This window comes from Lactuca virosa, chromosome 8 (genome assembly GCF_052849685.1).
Source record: "Lactuca virosa cultivar CGN04683 chromosome 8, Lactuca_virosa_CGN04683_v6, whole genome shotgun sequence".
NCBI lineage: Eukaryota > Viridiplantae > Streptophyta > Magnoliopsida > Asterales > Asteraceae > Lactuca > Lactuca virosa.
In genome coordinates this window covers 178,746,784-178,768,970 of record NC_136433.1, presented here as the reverse complement: position 1 = coordinate 178,768,970, position 22,187 = coordinate 178,746,784, and the positions used below count along the sequence as shown (strand labels likewise).

Sequence of the window (22,187 nt, the reverse complement as noted above, 5' to 3'; positions counted from 1 at the left end):
CTTGGAATCTGCTGCCCTTCCATCGTTTCTAAGGCATATGCGCCATTCCATTTTGTTTTTGTGACTTTGTAAGGGCCTTCCCATGCTGGGCCTAGCTTGCCTTAGGGTTGGGCTCGACTCGCTTCGTTTTTCCTTAGGACATACTCACCCACTTTGAACGCTTTCTCCTTTACCCTTTGGTTGTAATACCTCTCTGTTGCATGTTTGTATGCAGCCTGGCGCATCTCTGATTTTTTGCGTTTTTCTTCTAGGATATCTAGGTTTATCCTCAGGTCCTGTGCATTGTTTTCTTCATCTGTGTTGGCCACCCTTAGCGTACTCACTGTTAATTCCATGGGGAGCATGGCTTCTGTCCCGTATGTCAAGCTGAACGGGGTTTCTTACGTGCTTGTTCGTGGTGTGGTCCTGTATGACCATAGCACTGTTGGTATTTCCTCCGGCCAGTTCCCTTTTGCTCTGCCCAGCCTTTTCTTAATCCCATTCACAATAGTTCGATTGGACACCTCCGTCTGTCCGTTCGCCTGCGGGTGCGCTACTGACGTGAAACGTTGCTTTATCCCTTTAGTGGCGCACCACTCCTTGAATGGGTTCTCGGCAAACTGCAGGCCGTTGTCACTGATGAGTACTTTAGGCGTCCCGAACCTTGTTATAATATTCTTCGATATAAACGTTTTCATGTGTCTCCCTGAGATGCACGCTAACGGCTCCGCTTCAATCCATTTTGTGAAGTAGTCCACGGCCACCACCATGTATTTCAGCTTTCCTGGTGCCTCCGGGAATGGGCCCACTATATCTGTACCCCATTGATAGAACGGCCACGGGCTAGATATGTTATGCAATGGTGCTGGGGGGTTTGCATGGACTGGGGCGTATGACTGGCATTCCTTACATCTCCTGGCTATTTCTAGCGCATCTTGCTATATTGTGGGCCAGTATACACCCATTCGTAGTACTTTGCCTGTTAGGGCCCGTGCCCCCTCGTGTGCACCCACCTGGCCTGCGTGTGCTTCCTGGAGCATCTCTCTCCCTTTGGCTTGGTCTACACACTTCAGCCATGGCGCTGTGAACCCTTTCTTGTATAGCTCTCCATTTATTAATGCATAAGAGGGCGCTTTTATACGTATCTTCCTGGCCTCGCCGTGATCGTCCGGGAGCACCCCTCTTTGCAGGTATTCCCTGTATGGTGTCATCCACGTTGGTCCAATGGTCGTTAAGGTATTCACCTGCCTTTCGTCTATACTTCTTTCTCGAAGCACCTCTACCAGGACTTTCTTCGATAGGTGGTCGAAGCATGTGGACGCCAATTTGCTTAAGGCATCCGCCCTCTTGTTTTCGCTTCTTGGTATCTGCCTTATTGTGAACTGCTTAAATGATTCGATTAGTTGTTTCACCCTCTTCACGTACCTTCCCATTCTCTGATCTCTCACCTCGAAACTTCCATTGACCTGGTTCGCTGCTAGCCTTGAGTCCGTCAAGGCTGTTACAGCCTTTGCACCCATCTGCTTGGCTAGTCGTAGTCCTGCGAGCAGAGCCTCGTACTCCGCTTCATTGTTTGATGTGTGAAAATCAAAACGGAGGGAATAGGTCACTTCTTCCCCTTCTGGGCTAGTCAGGATCAGCCCCGCCCCCGAGCCTTCCCTGCTGGATGCTCCGTCCGTATATAATGTCCACGAACTTTTGTCGAGCGGGGCTTCTTCAACTGCCCATACTTTCTCCTTGGCAGGACCCCCCTCGTCTGGGATTCCTAGCAGGAAGTCGGCCAATGCTTGTCCCTTAATACTTGTTCTCGGGTGGTAACTTATATCATGTTCTCCTAATTCAATTGCCCATTTCGCTAGCCTGCCCGACGTCTCTGGTTTAAGCAATATTTGTTTGATGGGGCAGTTTGTTAACACCTCAATCTGATGTGCCTGAAAATACCGCCTTAGTTACCGTGCCGCGTAGATGAGTGCCAGGACTAACTTTTCCAGGGTGGGGTAGTTGAGTTCTGGCCCTTGTAGTGCCCTGCTTACAAAATACCCCGGCCTCTGTTCTCCTTCCCTTTCTACAGTTAATACTGAGGATATTGCTTCGTTTGAGGTCAAAAGATACATTTGCAATGTCTCCCCCGGGACGGGACTGGCCAGCGTGGGTAACTTGTGTAATGCCTCCTTGATTTTCTGGAGCGCTACTTCTGCTTCGTTCGTCCACTGGAAGTTGTTCTTCTCGATGCAGCCTTTTAACGTGTGGAATAACGGCATGGCCTTGTCAGCGGATTTTGAGATGAACCTGCTCAAAGCTGTAAGCTTCCCGTTTAGGCCTTGCGCGTCCCTGAGGGTGCCTGGGGTTGGCGTTTCAATGAGCTCGTCCACCTTGGTTGGGCTGGGCTGGATGCCCTGTCTGGTGACATAGTACCCCAAGAACTGCCCCTCTTCCACCCCAAATGTGCACTTAGCCGGGTTTAGCTTCATTTTTACCTTCTCTAGGGTTTGGAAAGTCTCCTCGATGTCTTGTAACATCTTGTCTTCGTGTGGGCTTTTAATCACTATATCGTCCACATATACTTCAATGTTTCTCCCGATTTGTTTGGCAAAGATCGAGTCAACTAGGCGCTGGTATGTAGCCCCGGCATTCTTTAGACCGAAAGGCATCTTAGTGTAACAGAAAGTGCCATGGTCCGTGTAAAAAGCCGTTTTTTCCTCGTCCTCTTTGCTCATCAAAATCTGGTGATACCCTTTATATGCATCTAAAAAACACTTGAGCTTGAATCCTTGCAGTGACTCTACCTTCTGGTCAATTTCTGGGAGAGGGTAGCAGTCTTTAGGGCATGCTTTGTTTAAGTCGGAAAAGTCTATGCACATTCGCCATGACCCATCTTGCTTGCGGACCATGACTGGGTTGACGATCCACGTCGGGAATATTGCTTCCCTTACTATTCCAGCTTCTGCTAGTTTGGCCACTTCGGCGTTGATTGCCCTATTACGGTCCCCACCCTGGACCCTCTTCTTTTGCTTAACCTCCTTTGCTCCTGGTTTAATTACAAGCTTGTGCTCAATGACTTTCCTTTGTACCCACACCATGTCCGTGGGGGTCCATGCAAACACGTGTTTATACCGCTTGAGCAAGTCGACCAACGCTCCTCTTACGCGACTCGGGAGATCACATCCAATACTGACCGGCTGGTCAGGGTGTTCCTCGTTGATCACCTCCTTTCTTTTTGTGGTGTCACGTTTCGGCTTCTTGGCCTCTTTAGTTATCTCTGCTGGTTTCATAATTGTAAAGCATTGCAATTCTTTCGATGGAGTGGCCAGTACGGTGGTTGCGCCCGTTGGAGTGTCGAACTTCATAACTCCATGCATGGTTGATGGAACCGCTCCTAGCTTTAAGAGAGCTGCTCTCCCCAGAATAATATTGTGCTCCGCCGCATGTCGGATGACCACAAAGTCAATCAGGGTGGTTTTCTTTTGCTGCTTATCGTGGCTGGTTATGGTCAGGGGAAGATGAATTGTGCCCAGCGGCCATAGGCTATGGCCGGTGAACCCGATCAGCCTCCCCGTCGCGGGCTGTAGGTTGTCCTTCCAGCGATCAGGGAGAAGCCGGAAACAGTGCTCATAAATGATGTCCGCCGAACTTCCTGTGTCAACGTAGACCCTATGTCTGATTACATCCCTGATGGAAGCTTGGATTACCAGTGGGTCGTCGCCCCTCCATCCCTCCGGGCGCGGGTCTTGAACAGAGAATGTGAGCGTGCGCATCGGGGTTCTGATGGTCCCTTGTTCCGTTTGTTGCTCTCCCCTGCTTCTCTTACTCCGTATCATGAATATCTCCTTGGGCTGGGTTCCTTCGCGAGGTATGTTCTTAGCGTTTTCAGCGTCAAACTTGGCACGCAAGCTTCGTGCTATTTCCACCAGGTCCCCTTTAAGCTGCTTCTCTTCCATTTCTTTTTTTAATACCGAACAGTTAGTTGTGTCGTGCGTCTTACTTTTGTGGTGTCTTACTTTTGTGGTATTCACAATACCGGTTCTTTGGCGATTTGGCTGGCTGCTGTTTCTCCGACACCGTGTACACCTCCGGGCGACGGCCACGCCTGTCATCCCTGGCGAACGGTCGGAACCGAGCCTGTGGTCTCCTTGCTTGGCCGTAGTGCCTACTTCCCCCTCGGAAATCCGTGTGACCCAGGTTGTGGTGTCTGGTAGTCATTACACTCAAGTAGGCCAGTTTTGCTGCTTTGCCATCCTCCTGTCCCAAATATCGCTCCACCCTTTCCTTCAATTCGGCCCGTGTTAGAGGCTTCTTTCCCATGAGTTTTTGCGATAAAGGGCCTGGAAAAAGCCCCCACGTGAAGGCACTGGCTATGAGCCCCTCATCATGCCCTGGTACGTCTAACGTGGCGTTTATGAACCTTGTGAAGTATTCCCGTACAGTTTCACCCTCCTTTTGCTTACAGCCTATGATTGAATGAGAGTCTCCCTTGTACTTTCATAATTGCATAAAGTTGGTAAGAAAAAGATACTTAAGCTGGGCAAAATTGGAAATGCTGTCCGGCTGTAGCGTCTTGAACCATGTGCCGGCGTTGTCGTCGAGTGTAGTTGGAAAATACGTGCACCAAAACCTTTCATCAAGCTTTAATGACGTCATGGTCCATTCATATGTGTCGATGTGGCTTTCCGGGTCAGTGGTGCCGTTATACGTCTTGAGCGTCGGCAGTTTGGCTGTGTTTGGTATTTCGTAGTCCAACAACTCTTTGACGAACGGAGACTTCACACTACGGGAACGGCATTCGTGTTTGGGGGTGGTGGACGCTCCCGGCGGTTGATATTGTATGTTTAAGCCATATGGTGGCGGGCTGTGGTAGCCATGGCTTGGTCCGTAAAAGGGATACGGCTGGAATGGTAGCTGGAGGGGGTAACTGGAGGGGAAAGGGTGTATATGGTTCATTGGGCTAGCCGTTGTTGGCTGCTGCAAGTTATTGTTAGCGGTGATGGTTGGTCCGGACCATGTGTCGGCCAGTGAATAGACAGGCGGCGTTTGAGCTATCATGGTTTCTGCCAACGGTGGTACTGAAAGCATTGAACTCTGCCCGCTTGTCACCTGGTACGGCGGTGTCGCTGTAAACGACGGTGGGATGTTGAAAACGTGGCCTGGTGGAACCATCGCTGAATGAACCGGTTGTGTTTGTTGCAACAGCGGCGCTGATTGGAGAGTCATGCGCCTTTAACCGTTAGGGCACTCTTATTGGCTCTGACGGTAATGGTCTGATCCTTCTGATGGGTTTGAGCCATAAGAACTTTCCTATGTGCACATGCAAACCCTAATTGCTTGGATCTAGGTTTCTCTAATTGAACATGCATTGAATCCAAGACTTGCAATACTAGATCTAATGTAATATATTGAATCTAATCATATGAAATCAGATCTGAAAGAATACCTTGAATTACTTGCTTGATACTTCTTCTTCTTGGAGCTTAGAGTCACAATTGTCACTTCTCTAATGGCTTACAAACACCAAATAGCAAGAAGATGATCTTGAGAGAGAGGGAGGAGGGATAGAAATCGGCCCTAGGGTTCCTTGGCTTGCAAGAGTGCCGATTTCTCCACCCCAAGGGTCCTATTTATACTATGAGCTATTAGGGTTTCTCCTTTAACCCTAATTGAATGACTTAGGCCCTAAGCAATCCAAGATCCTTCTAGATACAAGGCTTGGACGAATTTAAGGTTCCCAAACCCTAAATTTCGTCCACCCTCATGTCCATAAGGATACATAGCCCAAAATACAACTATCACACATTTGACAGTTTATGCCCCTTTATTCAATTAACCTCTTTAAGTCACCAAATTAATTCTCTATTAATATATGACTTATATTAATCAAATAACATTATTATTTCTTTAATATATTATTCTCATAATATATTAACAATAATATCTCTTCTCTCTTAACAAATCATCCTGTCAAGTTGCTATGGTGAAGGCAACCCAAAAGGACCATGCATAACCGGGTCAAGTACTTACCAAATATAGTTACAGCCTTAGACACTAATCCAACAGTCTCCCACTTGGATAAGTCTAGTAACTATATATGCAAATATAATCCGATTAGCAATCGTAGCTCTCAAAGACGCTGTCAACTCTGATCTTATCAGTATCCTGTCCTTTAGATAAGGGATCGTATAATCCTCTGTTCTAGATATCGTGCGGACAATTACATGGAACATGGTCATACTTATTGTCCTGCAATTTTGTTTCTCGATCTCAGATTCATTTGACATAGAACTTAATCGAACACATCAATTTAGTTCTGACCGGGCCCGGCACATAAGTCAAATCAAATCATCGAGGGGCCCTGATATCGCTTTTACCCTCTTAGGATAAAAGGAACAGATAAACTTCGACTTATATGCATTTATTATCTACTAATCAAAATTACACACAACAATACGTTTTATAACATCAAGTTACTGATGCGTTTGCGTATTATCAATGCATAACCAATTAACAAACAATAAACCATATATCTAGGTTTTAAGACTATATGATATTACCATCTTGTGATCACTCGTGATAAATTCCATGAAGTGATTCCAACAAGTGCGGGTTTATTCCAATGCTCAAATCAAGTTCATAAGCACTCATGAACGTTGCAGCAAACCTTTGCAATGTCTAATACACTTTAGACAATCTACACACCAATTCATGACAGTCTTCATTCATATCTACTTCCAACATATGAACGACTGTGGACTATTCGAATAATTCGATTATTATCAAATAATTAATTACTCAGGAAGTCAAAACATGCAAAATGAAACAATAGTTAAACAATTAACATAAGACAGTAGCTTTACTTATAAATAATACTCCTTTATTTAATCATCAAATGTCAATTACATTTATCTATTACACGTTTCCAAACTATCTAATCTAAACTAATATCGTCCTTTAGCCCAATGCTCCTAGCGTGCTGCAAATGCTTAACCTTGCTAAGTCCCTTCGTAAGCGGATCTGCTGGGTTATCCTCTGACGATACCCTCTTTACCACGAGGTGTCCTTCTTCTACTCGATGTCTAATAAAATGATATTTTCTGTCGATATGTCGAGATCTACCATGATCCCTCGGTTCCTTGGTCAAGGCAACCGCTCCTTCATTGTCACAGAAAATTTCCATAGGCTCCTTTATGGTAGGCACAACTCCAAGATCACCAATGAAGTTCTTCAACCACATAGCCTCCTTTGACGCTTCGCTCGCTGCAATGTACTCCGATTCGCACGTTGAATCAGCTACTGTTTCTTGCTTGGAACTTTTCCAAGTCACCGCTCCCCCATTAAGGGTAAAGACCCAGCCCGACTGCGAACGGTAGTTGTCCCTGTCGGTCTGAAAACTGGCATCACTATACCCTCGCACCTTTAAGTCATCACTCCCTCCGAGGACTAAAAACCATTCCTTGGTCCTTCGAAGGTACTTAAGTATATTCTTGACCGCAATCCAATGAGCTCTGCCCGGGTTCCCTTGATATCTACTGACCATGCTCAAAGCAAAGGCCACATCAGGGCGAGTACAAGTCATAGCGTACATGATTGAGCCAACTGCGGAAGCATAGGGTATTCGGCTTATCTCAGCTATCTCGGCTTCTGTACTCGGGCTTTGAGTCTTACTCAATTTGGCATTACTCTGTATCGGTAGTTCTCCCTTTTTCGAGTTTTCCATACTAAAACGTTTTAGTACCTTATCCAAGTAAGTATTCTGACTAAGTCCTATTAGTCTCTTACTTCGTTCTCTCACTATCCTTATTCCTAAAATATAGGAAGCCTCTCCGAGGTCCTTCATAGCGAAACACTTCCCGAGCCAGGACTTAACCTCCTGCAGAGTCGGGACGTTGTTTCCTATGAGCAGTATGTCATCGACATACAAAACGAGAAAGCTAACTATACTCCCACTGGCCTTGACATATACACATGATTCATCTTCACTTCGTACAAATCCAAACTCTTTGACTTTCTCATCGAAGCAAAGATTCCATCTGCGAGACGCTTGCTTAAGCCCATAAATGGACTTCTCAAGCTTACACACTCTATTGGGATGCTTTGGATCGACAAAACCCTCTGGTTGAGCCATGTAAACATCCTCAGCCAACTTCCCATTAAGGAAAGCGGTTTTTACATCCATTTGCCATATTTCATAGTCATGAAATGCAGCAATGGCTAGCATCACCCTAATAGACTTTATCTTCGCAACTGGTGAGAAGGTTTCGTCGTAGTCAACTCCAGGAGTCTGAGTGAAACCCTTCGCAACCAATCGCGCCTTATAAGTGTGCACGTTCCCATCCACGTCGGTCTTCTTCTTGAAGATCCACTTGCACCCGACCGTCTTACGACCTGGTACATTGTCAACCAAATTCCAAACTTGGTTGTCATACATGGACTGAATCTCGCTGTCCATCGCCTCTTTCCATTTTACAGACTCTGGGCCTGCCATGGCTTCCTTATAGCTATTAGGTTCATCTAGATTTATTAGTGTACCATCACTAATATACGTGTCCCCTTCGGTAGTAATATGAAAACCATAAAACTGGGGATGAACTCTAACTCTTTCGGAACGTCTAAGAGGTAAGGACTCGTCAATTGGTTCAACCAGAGTTTCCTCCTCGGGTTGAGCGCTAGTGTTAGAGGTTCCTTTATCGCTAGATTCTTGAATCTCTTCAAGATCGACTTGCCTCCCACTGTCTCCTTGGCTTATGAGTTCTCGCTCTCGGAAAACCCTTCTCCTCGCAACGAAGACAACATTGTCACTCGGTCTATAGAAGAGATATCCAAAGGATTTCTGTGGGTAGCCGATGAATATACATCGCTCACTACGAGGTTCGAGCTTGTCGTGAGTTTCTCATCTTACGAAAACTTCACAGCCCCAAACCTTGATATGTGCCAACGAGGGAGCTTTCCCTGTCCACATCTCGTGAGGTGTTTTGGCAACCTTCTTTGTGGGTACTAAATTAAGGATATGGGCGGCAGTCTCTAAGGCATACCCCCAGAATGAGATAGGTAGTGAAGCACGACTCATCATGGAACGAACCATGTCTAGCAAGGTTCGATTACGCCTCTCAGCTACACCATTCAATTGTGGTGTCCTAGGTGGCGTCAATTGTGAAACTATTCCACATTCCTTGAGGTAGTCGTGGAATTCAAGACTTAGGTACTCTCCACCTCGATCAGATCGAAGCATCTTGATTTTCCTGCCCAATTGATTCTCCACTTCTTGTTTAAACTCTTTGAACTTTTCAAAGGTTTCTGACTTGTGCTTGATTAAGTAGATATACCCATATCTGCTATAATCATCTGTGAAAGTCACATAGAAGCGATTTGCATCCCTTGTGGTGGATCTAAAGGGTCCACATACATCTGTATGTATGAGATCCAATAAACCCTCACCCCTCGCACAAGTGCCAGTGAAGGGTGACTTGGTCATCTTTCCAAGTAAACAAGATTCGCACGTGTCATCTTCCCTAAGGTCGAACGACTCCAACACTCCATCCTTTTGGAGTTGGGCTATGCGTTTCTTGTTGACATGTCCAAGACGACAATGCCACAATGATGCTTTATCCATACCATTGGAAGAATCCATACACAACACATCATTTCCTAGGTTATCTATAACCATAACAGTTTCATAAATTCCATTACAAGGCATTGCTTCAAAATATAAAACACCATTTAGATAAGCATAAATCGAACCATTCTCATTATTAAACGAATATCTAAATCCTTGTCTAAATAAACCATGAAAAGAAATGATGTTTCTTGCCATATCTGGCGAGTAGCAACAATTATTTAATTCTAAATTCAAACCATTCCTAAGCTCTAAAGAATACACTCCAATCTTGGTGACAGGCGACGTTCTTCTGTTTCCCATGATCAGATTTATTCTTCCAAGCTCCACATCCCTATTTCTTCCTAGTCCCTGCAAATCAGAACAAATATGGTAACCACACCCTGTATCAAGAACCCAAGAAATAGCATGAGATGAATCATTAGATTTAATTGTGTAAATACCTGCAAAAGATGGCTTGATCTTCCCATCCTTGATGGCTTGCAGATATTCCGGGCAACTTCTCTTCCAATGCCCTATTTTGTGGCAATGGTGGCACTCTGCCTCCTTTGGGTTTGGGTTGGGCTTAGCAGGATCAACCTCGGTCCCACTAGAGGAGGAACCATTTTGGGACTTTCCTTTGTGGTGGTTCTTTGAAAAAGCCTTCCTCTTCTTGCCCCTTCCCTGTCCAATAGCCAAAACTGGAGCAACGGGTGGATTGGGAGTTGGTGCAACAAACTTGTCCTTGAGGTTGCTCTCAGCAGTCCTCAGGAGCCCTTGGAGTTTGCTTAGGGTGACCTCTTCCTTGTTCATGTGGTAGGTCATCCTAAATTGGTTGTAGCATGAGGGCAAGGAGTGAAGAACAATGTCGATAGCCAAATCTTCCCCAAAGTTGACATTCAACTTGCGAAGACGATCAACATACCTTTGCATCTTTTGCAAGTGCACAGTAAGAGACTCTCCACTTCCCATTTTAGCAGTAATCATATTCGTTATGATTTCATAGCGCTCTTGCCTCGCGCTTTGGTGATACCTCTCCATCAAGTCTAGATGCATCTCATAAGGATACATGTCCTCATAGGACTTTTGGAATTCTGAGTTCATTGTGGCTATCATGATGCAATGGACCTTCGTTGCATCACGCTCATGGTTCTCAAAGACAGCCATTTCTTCAGGAGTAGCAGTTTCTGGATTGATCTTTTCGAGCTTCTCATCGAGAACATACTCTTTGTCCTCGTAATGCGCGATTGTGCGAATGTATCTTATCCATTCGCTAAAGTTCGTTCCATCGAATGTCACTTTTTGACAAAGGCTCATTAGAGGAAATGAGCTAGCAGCTGTGTTGTTTGCGTTAGACATCTACAAATAGAAAGAACAAAGTTTGATTAGATTAAGTCCCTAATTAACACCCAAAAATAAAATTAGGGCTAGGACCCAACAACATTATTTACACATTAGAAAAGGGATGCCGTAATCCAACATGCAAATAATTTGGAGGTAAGTGAATGACGATTCACTAATTCTTCACCATGAAAAACATAAGCTTTAAGTTTTAAATGTATTGAGAATTCCTAGATTTCATTGAGATTCATTGAACCTTTCAATGGCATGTTTAAATCTCGATATGCCCCTCTCGTTTGTGACTGGGATGCCGAGGATCACAAAGTGGGTGTGAATAACCATGCAAATGTACAAGGTGCCCCCACTGCTACAGTTACCTATTCAATGTGCTGGTTAACCACATACGCTCCATTGAACTATAACAAACAATGAGTCACCCTTTGCCACCTTTGCTTAGAACCCAATTAATGTGCCGGTTAACCACACGCGCTCCATTAATGTCTTAGCGAGGGTACAAAGTGTAATTTCATGGGATTGCATCAATTCACTTTTCCTAAAGTAACTAAGATTGGGAATTTTATAAAACATGTTTAGTTACTTTATATAGATTCATTATACTTATTAATGAGAGGAGGTTTGCCCTATCCTACCCGTTCGGCTAACGACCCTCCACCAGTCAAGCAAGCGGTGGGTGTGAATGTACACCCATTAAGCGCCATTTTATAGGCAGCAACCTTATACCCACCTTATAGACCGGCTTCGTGAATGAGGCCTACTAACGGTAAGACTAGCATTGTAAATCATATATATATATATATATATATATATATATATATATATATATATATATATATATATATATATATATATATATATATATTAAGCTTGTAATAATATAATTGTATAGGGTTGAATTTTAAACTTGTAAAATTCTAGGGATTGAAATTTAAAATTATCCAAATTAAACTTTTAATCACAAAATTTAAAATTTCAAAGCTTGAGGACAAGTCTTGAATCTTTTCAAAGCATAAGGATCAAATAGCAAATAATATAAATCATCTAGATTAGATTATCTCAATTTGATCTTATTTAATGTTACTTGCAAAACAATTTACCAATTCAATTCAAATAATCAACAATTATCATATAAGGAAATTATTATTCAACTAATTGGTAATTATCTTTTGTTAGGTCAAGAATATACTTATATATATGATTAAAATCGGATTTTAATGACCCAAAACAGTTAAGGCAAGTATCCTCAAGTAAAACAGCAAGAAATCCCGAAACTTCCTCCTTCTGACGCTCGAACTCGCCGAGTACCTCTATGGACTCGCCGAGTTGGAGCTTACTCGCCGAGTCCACAGTGGAACTCGCCGAGTACAGCAGTCAGAATCACAAAATCGAATTTTTCAAGCAACAATCAATCAACCAATGCATCAATTCAATAGAAATCAATCAAAGCTCTGATACCACTGATGGGTTTGAGCCATAAGAACTTTCCTATGTGCACATGCAAACCCTAATTGCTTGGATCTAGGTTTCTCTAATTGAACATGCATTGAATCCAAGACTTGCAATACTAGATCTAATGTAATATATTGAATCTAATCATATGAAATCAGATCTGAAAGAATACCTTGAATTACTTGCTTGATACTTCTTCTTCTTGGAGCTTAGAGTCACAATTGTCACTCCTCTAATGGCTTACAAACACCAAATAGCAAGAAGATGATCTTGAGAGAGAGGGAGGAGGGATAGAAATCGGCCCTAGGGTTCCTTGGCTTGCAAGAGTGCCGATTTCTCCACCCCAAGGGTCCTATTTATACTATGAGCTATTAGGGTTTCTCCTTTAACCCTAATTGAATGACTTAGGCCCTAAGCAATCCAAGATCCTTCTAGATACAAGGCTTGGACGAATTTAAGGTTCCCAAACCCTAAATTTCGTCCACCCTCATGTCCATAAGGATACATAGCCCAAAATACAACTATCACACATTTGACAGTTTATGCCCCTTTATTCAATTAACCTCTTTAAGTCACCAAATTAATTCTCAATTAATATATGACTTATATTAATCAAATAACATTATTATTTCTTTAATATATTATTCTCATAATATATTAACAATAATATCTCTTCTCTCTTAACAAATCATCCTGTCAAGTTGCTATGGTGAAGGCAACCCAAAAGGACCATGCATAACCGGGTCAAGTACTTACCAAATATAGTTACAGCCTTAGACACTAATCCAACACCTTCTGCTTGTCTCCTGACCGTTTCTTTTGTCTTGGAGCTGGGAGCGTCTCTAGGCGGGCGCGAGCCTTTCGCTTGTGCGTTCCGCTCCCGAGGGCGCCAGCGGACGCTAAGCCTGCTGGGTTGGGCCCAGTTAGCGTGCGTGAGCCTTTCGCCTGTGCCTTCCACTCCCGGGGGTGCCAGCGGACGCTAAGCCTGCTGGACCGGGCCCGGCTGGCGTGTCCGGCTCGTGCTTCTGCCGTGCTGCCCTAGGCACGTCATTAGTACTTTTCAAAAAAAAGAGAGAGAGAGAACGAAGGAGAAGTTTTGATGGGCTTAGCCCACCTTCAGTCTATGTTCTTTTTAGAAAATCATTTTTTAGTTGAGTTTTACTGTATACAACCCCATTCTGCATCTTCAATCCTATGTTCATTTGCATTTTGGGATTCCTTCAGAAAATTAAGAAGAAGAAAAAAGATTTTTACAGTTGCTTGTAAGCATAGCTATGTTTTCTGTACACACAGCTGTGTATATTGTACATTCCAAAGCCTTTTCAAAAAAAAAATTGGAGAGAAGTTCTACTAAAAGAACAGATCTGTAAAAAGAGTTTCACATAAAAGTAGCAGTTCGTACACAAAAAAAAAATTATATATGTATTTTTATAGCTCATATTACAGTAAATTGTACAAAATATTGCATCGATGAGCTGTCAATTCTAATCTTACAATATAAAAAAGAGGGGGAAAGGTGACTGGACCCACCAGTGCTTATACACGTTGCACTTCGACGGGTCATCCAAGAAAAATAAAAAGAAAGGGGAAGGACCAATATCTGCAGAAAAGTAGAAAAGGTGGGACCACTTTTTCCAGTTATCTTCCCAAAGTTCAGCTCCATGTCTCCAGGAGACCAAACAGTCATAACCTTCTTCAAGCCTCATCTTTCCCTGCCGGCAACAATTAACATCTCCGACAAATCTCCGTCAGCTCCGAAGAAGCTGTTGCGACAACAGCCCCAGGCACCACCTGATTCATTCCGTCCGAGGATCAACATCACTGGCAATCCCAGGCCACTGACGGCAACGCCTGGCAAGAAACCAAGATTACCTGTCGACCTGCAACAACAACCCCAACGCCGCAACTAATCAGCTTCGCTGAAGAAGCCATGCCTGTCGAAGACCTCCTTCAAGAGCGACCTGGCAGAGCAGCGATGCCAGCGGAATCGGAGCACCAACCGCCGTTCCATCTCCCATCGACCCAGTAAGCATGCGTCGCCGGCAATTTGGCCGCTTCGATCCCTTTCTCAGGCGATGACCCCCGGTGACCAGTAATCACCACTCGTCGCCACCGGCTCACTTACAGTTGCCAAGCATCTCATTCAGCTACCGACCCAACAGAGCAACAGTCCCGACGACTTCACGACTCTAATTTCTCTACATTTGGAGTTCTCTAACGAGAAGCCACGCTATTGCTTCAATCTCCTTCCAAAATCGACGAAAAAAATAATCTCCAAGAATGCCCAGATTTTCAGTCGTCAATTTTTTCTTTCCTGAGTTTTTGCCTTCGTAGTAAATGGAGACGAAGACATAGTCGACAAATTTCCTTTCTTTAAAATATAAATAAAAAAATGGTAGGCCAGCGGCTTTGTGCAATCAAATATGTTTAAAAAAAAAGAGAATGGAGATACCTATTTAGGTATGCATTCAACTCACGTACAATAAAATTGAAGCATGTTGGGCCCATGTCCTTAGTACCTAGTTGTTTACACAAAAGGAAAAGAGGAGCAGACGTGTTTAGAGTCAACCCAAATCAAAAAGAATTGGATCAGGGCCTCCTAATTCTACAAGTGTGGGCTGAACAACCTTGGGCTACAATAATGTGTATTTTGGGCCCCTCTCATGCTAAACAAATGGACTGCATTTACTTTGGGCTCCTCCCAAAATTGGCGATTTCATGATATCGGGGCTATTCACAAGCCATATTCTACCAATCGGCCTCTCAAAGCTTCGTGGCACAATCCCATCCGACAAATTATGATTTTAAAAGATACTGTGAGATCAGGATCGCTCAATGATTTCAAAAAAGAAAAAAAAAGGACGGAGAAGAGTAGTACGCTGCTACTAGTGAAGCATTTCAAAATAGCAATCAGCAACTGCGCTGCGCGGCTATCAGCAGCCGTGTTGACCAATCCCGGGAAGTCTTGCTAATCCGCTCTCACCTTTCATGTTAACCGGCCCCCGCTAATCTTACTGCCCAGCTCTCAGTAGTCGCACAGCTCGGCCCAACACAGCAGCCGCAAAGCCCAGTCATCAGCAGTCACGCTGCTTAGCTTTCGGCAGCCGCCCTACCCAATTCTTGTTAGTACTTGGGTCGCCTAGCTCTTTCCAGCAGCTATGTATCTCAATTTTCAGCGGCTATACATCCATCTTTCCCTTTCTTCGCCTCCTCTAAAGGAAAAAGAGGGGGGAGGGTTGGCATGACATTATGCAGAAGTGATTTTTATTCCAAAGGGGCAGAGTTAAAGTATATGAAGAGCCGATACCGTACGTGATAGTGTATTCCCGAGGTGACATTAGATCGACAGGGCAGCCTCGTAGTTTAACCCTTGGGAGGCTCGTTGCCCAGCTCTCAGTAGTCGTGTTGCTCATCCATCGCTAGTAGCTCGATGCCCAATTCTCAGCGGCCCTGCCGACCAGTTCCTGACAGCAGTCTCGTTGTGCACCTCCTAACAGAAGCTACGTTATCAAGCTCTAAGTAGCATCGCCACATAGCTCTCCACAAACAGCCAAGACACCGAAGCATCAATTATTAGTATGACTAGCGATGCAACAAAGCATCAGGTACCATTCAGCTTTAACCCAGACTGTTCACATGAGCTAGACACATAGATTGTAGGGTGCTACGCCCAGTCGGGCGAGGTTCAGCACCCTTGCCTTGAGTCGCTTGGCTTCTCAGCCCGGCTCCATTATAGCGGCAAGCTCCGCATGCGAGGTTCAGCACCCTCACCTCGAGTCGCCTGGCTTCTCAGCTCGACTCCATTATAGCGGTAAGCTCCGCATGCGAGGTTCAGTACCCTCGCCTCGAGTCGCCTGGATTCTCAGCTCGACTCCATTATAGCGGCAAGCTCCGCATGCGAGGTTCAGTACCCTCGCCTCGAGTCGCCTGGCTTCTCAGCACGACTCAATTATAGCGGCAAGCTCCGCATGCGAGGTTCAGCACCCTCGCCTCGAGTCACCTGCCTTCTCAGCCCGACCCGATTATAACGGTGAGCTCCACGTGCGAGGTTTAGCACCCTTGCCTCGAGTCGCTTGGCTTCTCAGCCCGACTCCATTATAGCGGTAAGCTCCGCATGCGAGGTTCAGTACCCTCGCCTCGAGTCGCCTGGCTTTTCAGCCTGACTCCGTTATAGCAGCAAGCTCCGCATGTGAGGTTCAGTACCTTTTCCTCGAGTCGCCTGGCTTCTTAGCCCGACTCCATTATAGCAACATGCTCCGACCATTCCACGCGACGCTCTTCCACGTGACTTATCTACGATCGCTGGAAGCCAAGCCCAATCCATTCTGCGCGTTGCTCTCCCGCGTAACATCTCCATGATCATTGGCTACTAAGCCCAAGCTACTCTCCTAAGTCACGCAACATAAGTCGCGCACCATAAGTCGCGCATCACAAGCTTATTCCACACCATGATCTTGGTACTTCCTCTCTCACAGTCATCATGGTTCTCTTGTGCTCGGACGATCGATGAAGTGTTATCTACATTACACCATGCTATAGTGAGGATACTCTCCAGCAAGAAGGTCATCTCGACAGCAACCCTACCTGTAGCCTCGCCGCGTACCCCACAACATCTCTGTTTCCTGGCTCTCGGAAATGGTCTCGCTGTGCAACCCTACCCGTAGCCTCGCCGCGTACCCCACAACGCCTCTATTTCCTGGCTCTCGGAAACGGTCTTGCTATGCAACCCCAGCCTATAGCCTCACTGCCTATCCCTCAACAATTCTGTTGTCTGGCTATCGACAATAGTCTCGCTATGTGACCCTCGCTAGCAACCTAATCGCCCAGCTCTCGGAATTTCTTCCACTTATATTATGGTCAACAACCTTACGGTTTATTGGTTTGACAACATAGTCTGAAGCGACTACCTACGCTGCCCACATCAGACTGGGGGGAATCCAATTAGGTATAATGTACTTTGAAAACACCTTCAGGACGGTTACCGGTTCTCATGCAAAGAAGACTATGTAGATGGTTATCGGTGACATTCTATTTGTGGCTGTGTCGGATAACAGTCTTAGAGAGTGTATGGCGAGGTTACGCTTCTTAGCTACCCTGCCCCGACATTTTATCGACATCAGTGTCGCGTAACACTCTTTAGCGGCCTCAGTCTACATGATCGCAGCAACAGTTATGCTGCATCTCACCGACCGGCTCACACTCCTCTCAACGAAGGAGTATCAAGCCAGCTCAAGCCACATAAGAAATGATTGGCTCATCGCACAACCCCACGGCTCTCGTGGGCGAGGTTCAGTCATTTCTCTTTATTATTTATTGTATTGGTGCTTTATCTAGTCCGATCCGATTGTCAGCAACCCAATCGCATCAGACTAGGGGGACTTGACGACGCACAGTTTACATGACTAGTTCCAGTCCGATGTCATTGCCGTGTACCAATAACATCAGACTGGGGGGACTTGATGATATATGGTCCATTAGCATGGCCTAGACTGGTCTAGAGCGCCAGCCTGGCCTGGCGCGCTCCTGCCAGCCCTGCCTGGCGCGCTCCTGCCAGCCCTGCCTGGCGTTCCCTTGCCAGCCTTGCTGGGGACTCCCTTGCCAGCCCTGCTGGGGACTCTCCTGCCGGCTCGGCCAGGCGCTCCCTCACATGGCGCTCCCCTGCCATCCTTCCTGGTGCGCGCCTGCCAGCCCTGCCTGGGGAGCGCCCGCCAGCCCTGCCCGGCGCCTCCGGGCGGCCTTGCCCAACTCCTTTCTAGTTGGGCCTGAATTGGGCTTGGCCCAAGGCCTGGCCTAATTCCCCTTGACCTAATTGTCCCCTATATAATGAACAGTACCTCCTCCATGGAGAGGCATCTTCCCCTTGGCTCAGCCACTGCCCTACACTCCGGCCGGGTGGCTCAGCCGCCACCCGCCGCCGTCAGCCACCATACACCGCTAGCACCAAGATGGTTCCCTCCAGCTATGGAGAACCATCTCAGATCTTTCAGCTGATCTAACTTGACCGTCGGAGTCCGCTCCCGGGGCACAGTCCCTGGGACGGCTCGAACGACTTTGCACTGTGATGTCCAGATCTCCGCCGCAGCAGAAGACCAGAAGAATCGTCGGAGGTCGATGTCGCATCATGCACCATAGGAGTGTTATAGTGCTCAAAACCCAACAGAAGGATGGGTCGCATCGGATGTGCATAGACTACCGGGAGTTGAATAAGGTAACGGTGAAGAACCGTTATCCCCTCCCGAGGATTGATGATTTGTTTGACCATCTACAAGGTGCATCTTAGTTCTCCAAGATTGATCTATGGTCGAGTTATCACCAGATGTGATTCAGGGATGAGGATGTCCAGAAGACAGCTTTTAGGACTCGCTATGGTCATTATGAGTTTGTGGTGATGTCGTTTGGGCTCACCAATGCTCCAGCCGCGTTCATGGACCTCATGAACAGGGTGTGCAGACCGATGCTAGATCGGTCTGTGATAGCTTTCATTGATGATATCTTGGTCTATTCCAAGACTCAGGAGCAGCCTGAGGGAGGTGCTGGAGACATTGAGGAGGGAGAGACTTTTTGCAAAGTTCTCTAAATGTGAGTTATGGTTACGCAAGGTGCAGTTTTTGGGGCATCTTGTCAACCAGAAGGGCATTCTGGTGGATCCGGCCAAGATAGAGGCCGTGATGCAGTGGGAGATTCTGAGGTCTGCAAATGAGATTCGGAGTTTTCTTGGTTTAGCGGGTTATTACAGGAGATTCATCAAGTATTTCTACAAGATTGTTCTTCCTTTGACTCGACTAACCAAGAAGTCGGTGACATTCCGTTGGGGGCCTGAGCAGCAGGCAACCTTCAAGAATCTCAGACAGTGGTTATGCGAGGCACTTGTGACAACCATCAAATTTCGGTCAAGTCAAAGTCAAACAAAGTCAACAAGTTAAACCGGTCAACTCCATTAACCCTTGTATGTTAGGGTTTACGTTATGTAATCACTGTACAATTCGCTATTTTAATGAGAAAACATCATTTGGAAAGTTCATGTGTTTGATATTCCTTAGCCTTAACAGTGCTAAACAACGAACCAAAGCGATAAAACACTATTGCACAATCATCGGGATTGTGTAGGACACTAAATCATGGCTTAACGGGGTCTATGGACCTTGCGTTGCGAAGCCGGACACTCAAAAAGATCACAAAACGAAACCTCTCTCAATCTCATTCAAACCCTACTCAAGATTACTTGACGCTAATAGGATCAAAACTCATACACTACGATATAAATTGACGTTAATAGCAACATAGTATAGTACAACGTTATAACTATAATCAAATTAAATTATGATACCATATTAAAATCAAATCAAAGTATAATGCTCTAATTAAATTTAAAAGAATCAAACTTGAATGCTATAATTAAACTTCAAATCAAAGTAGATTGTTATAATCAAATAATAACTCATCTTTTATAAAACTCCATTTTTATAAACTTTACATTAAATTTTATAAAACTCTATATTTATAAACTTTACATTAAATTTTATAAAACTCTTATATTAATTATGTAAAAGATGCTTGTGTTAGTGGGAAATTATGAAGACCACCAAAAGCAAAAAGATTATTCCCATGGTCTCCCACTCACACCTCTCATCCACTTTCCTTTCCTTTTTCTCCCAACACATTATTCTCTTCACCACTTAAACCTTCTCTATTATTTCTCTCACTCTCAATCTCGAAATTCATCCAAGAAATACTCATATTCCAGCCAAGAATAATCTATTATACTCAAATCTTCATCCCTCTTGAAGCATTCATCAAGGTATGTTGTTAAAAGTTTCAAATTCATATAAGAAACAAATTAAATCCACCAAAATATCTAAAACTCATTTTATGCATAAACCTGATTTTTCTCAGAATCCCATCAATAAAATAAAAAGTTCTGGAAATTTTCAGAAAATAACTTATTTTTATTGAATTACTATAATTATTGCAATAAAGTAGGGCAATAATTCACATAAAATACTTTTTGCATTCAATAAATTCTGAGAAAATTCTGGGATGACCAATATATTGATTAAACATAATTTATGATGTTTCATGCATTTATATTACTGTTTACTATTATTTATGATTTTATTGATTAATTAATAATGAAATATATAAAAAATACTTCCCATAGTCACAAATATCCGAAACTTATACACTGGTCTCTATATCATGTTATAAAACTATGGTTAATTTTACAGAATTTTTGGGAATCATTTATTATTTTTCCCGAATTTTGCTATTGTTTAATCATTAAAGTATTAAATAAATACTAAAACAGTTCAGAAAAATATAAAAATTTTACAGTAATTAATATTGTATGAAATAATGATTTCCTAATAATTTCATAATTTTTCAATACTGTGTACTATTTAAAACCATTTTCCTAAGTATTTAAGCATGTAAAAATGCATTTTAATGATTATTTCATATAAATAATTGTTAAAATCTGTAAATAATTATAATTGGGCAAGTTATTATTTTAATAAGAAATTATTAAAATCTGGCCTAAATTGAAAATATAAATTAATTATGCAAAGTAATTAATTCAATTTAAAATTCATTTAACAAATGAATACCTTAATATTATAATCAAAATGAATTATTGTTAATTCATCTAATATAAGAATATGTGTCTAATTATTTGTATTAGTACTCTATTCTCGTTTAGCAGTTCCTAAACCAAAACTATTAATTATATTAGGTTCTACGCCATTTTGACCCGAACCGTCTATCGTACGACACACGCATTTCGTTTTGGGACTAATGTGAGTAATCTACCCCATATTTTATAATTTTCAATACTTTTGGGGTGTATCATGTGGTTCTAATATGTTCCAACTTCATTTTATTGTTTTATCACAATTGAGACATTGTTGGGACATTTATACGTGAGTCATTAATTGTATAACTATGGTTTGTTTACGCTACATGTACTTGTAGTGCATTACCATTTTTAGTCTAATCTCCATGACTATGCCCGTATTCTTGAGGTACGTTATGGACAATAATAGCGCTATTGGGTTGACCACCCCGCCTTGGGACGCTAAGGTGATTGATCGCACGTGGTTGAGTGTGTATGATGATTAGATGCTCCATCCTATATATTTATATATATATATATATATACATATGTATATATAGGGTGATGACTTATTGTTGTTGTTATCATTTGTTAATCAATTTTTGATTTATAAACCGTTATCTCAAATACAATTGTTTGCCGACTTCAAAAGAAAACAAATTTCCAATTATAAAGGTTTCAACTTCACAATTTTCTCTACTAAAATTAGATTACTCACCAACTCTCGTAGTTGACCTGTTTTTACCCATGATGCAGATTTGAAGAATGAAGTTGATGAAAAATAGGTTGTGCCTTAGAAATCCACAAGACTATTTAAATTTGATGTAATAAATGTTGTTCGTATTTGGATTTGTATTTGTATGTTGTGGATCTTGTTTGCATACTTAGTACTTAATTGAATCTAATCATATTATAACATAGTTGTCATGAGACTTTGAACAATATATCACGCATCGATCGATTCCGACAAGGATCGGGGTGTGACAGATTGGTATCAGAGCCCTTGACTATAGGGAATTAGGTTAATTGCCTTGACCTAGTCTATAGCCTCTAGGGTCCTCTCGTATGCTAGTTTATAAAATGCACACACAACTGCATGCAATTCACACTTAGAAAATCCTAGGAATACCTTTGTGTGTTAATTGCTCCCTTATGTGCATACGTATTACTCCTGACACTTATATGTGTGCATACACTTGTGAATATTCTCCA

General features: G+C 43.6%; 1 protein-coding gene across 1 annotated transcript; it reads right to left on the bottom strand.

The window, feature by feature from the left end:
• Positions 1 to 917: 917 nt before the first annotated feature.
• Positions 918 to 3,917, bottom strand: LOC145131093 (uncharacterized). The gene is made up of 2 exons (XM_079065830.1): positions 1,933 to 3,917; positions 918 to 1,839 (listed from the first exon to the last, which is right to left on the bottom strand). The coding sequence occupies exons 1-2, from the start codon at positions 3,915 to 3,917 to the stop codon at positions 918 to 920; spliced, it is 2,907 nt and encodes a 968-aa protein (XP_078921956.1).
• Between the last annotated feature and the right edge of the window lie 18,270 nt (positions 3,918 to 22,187).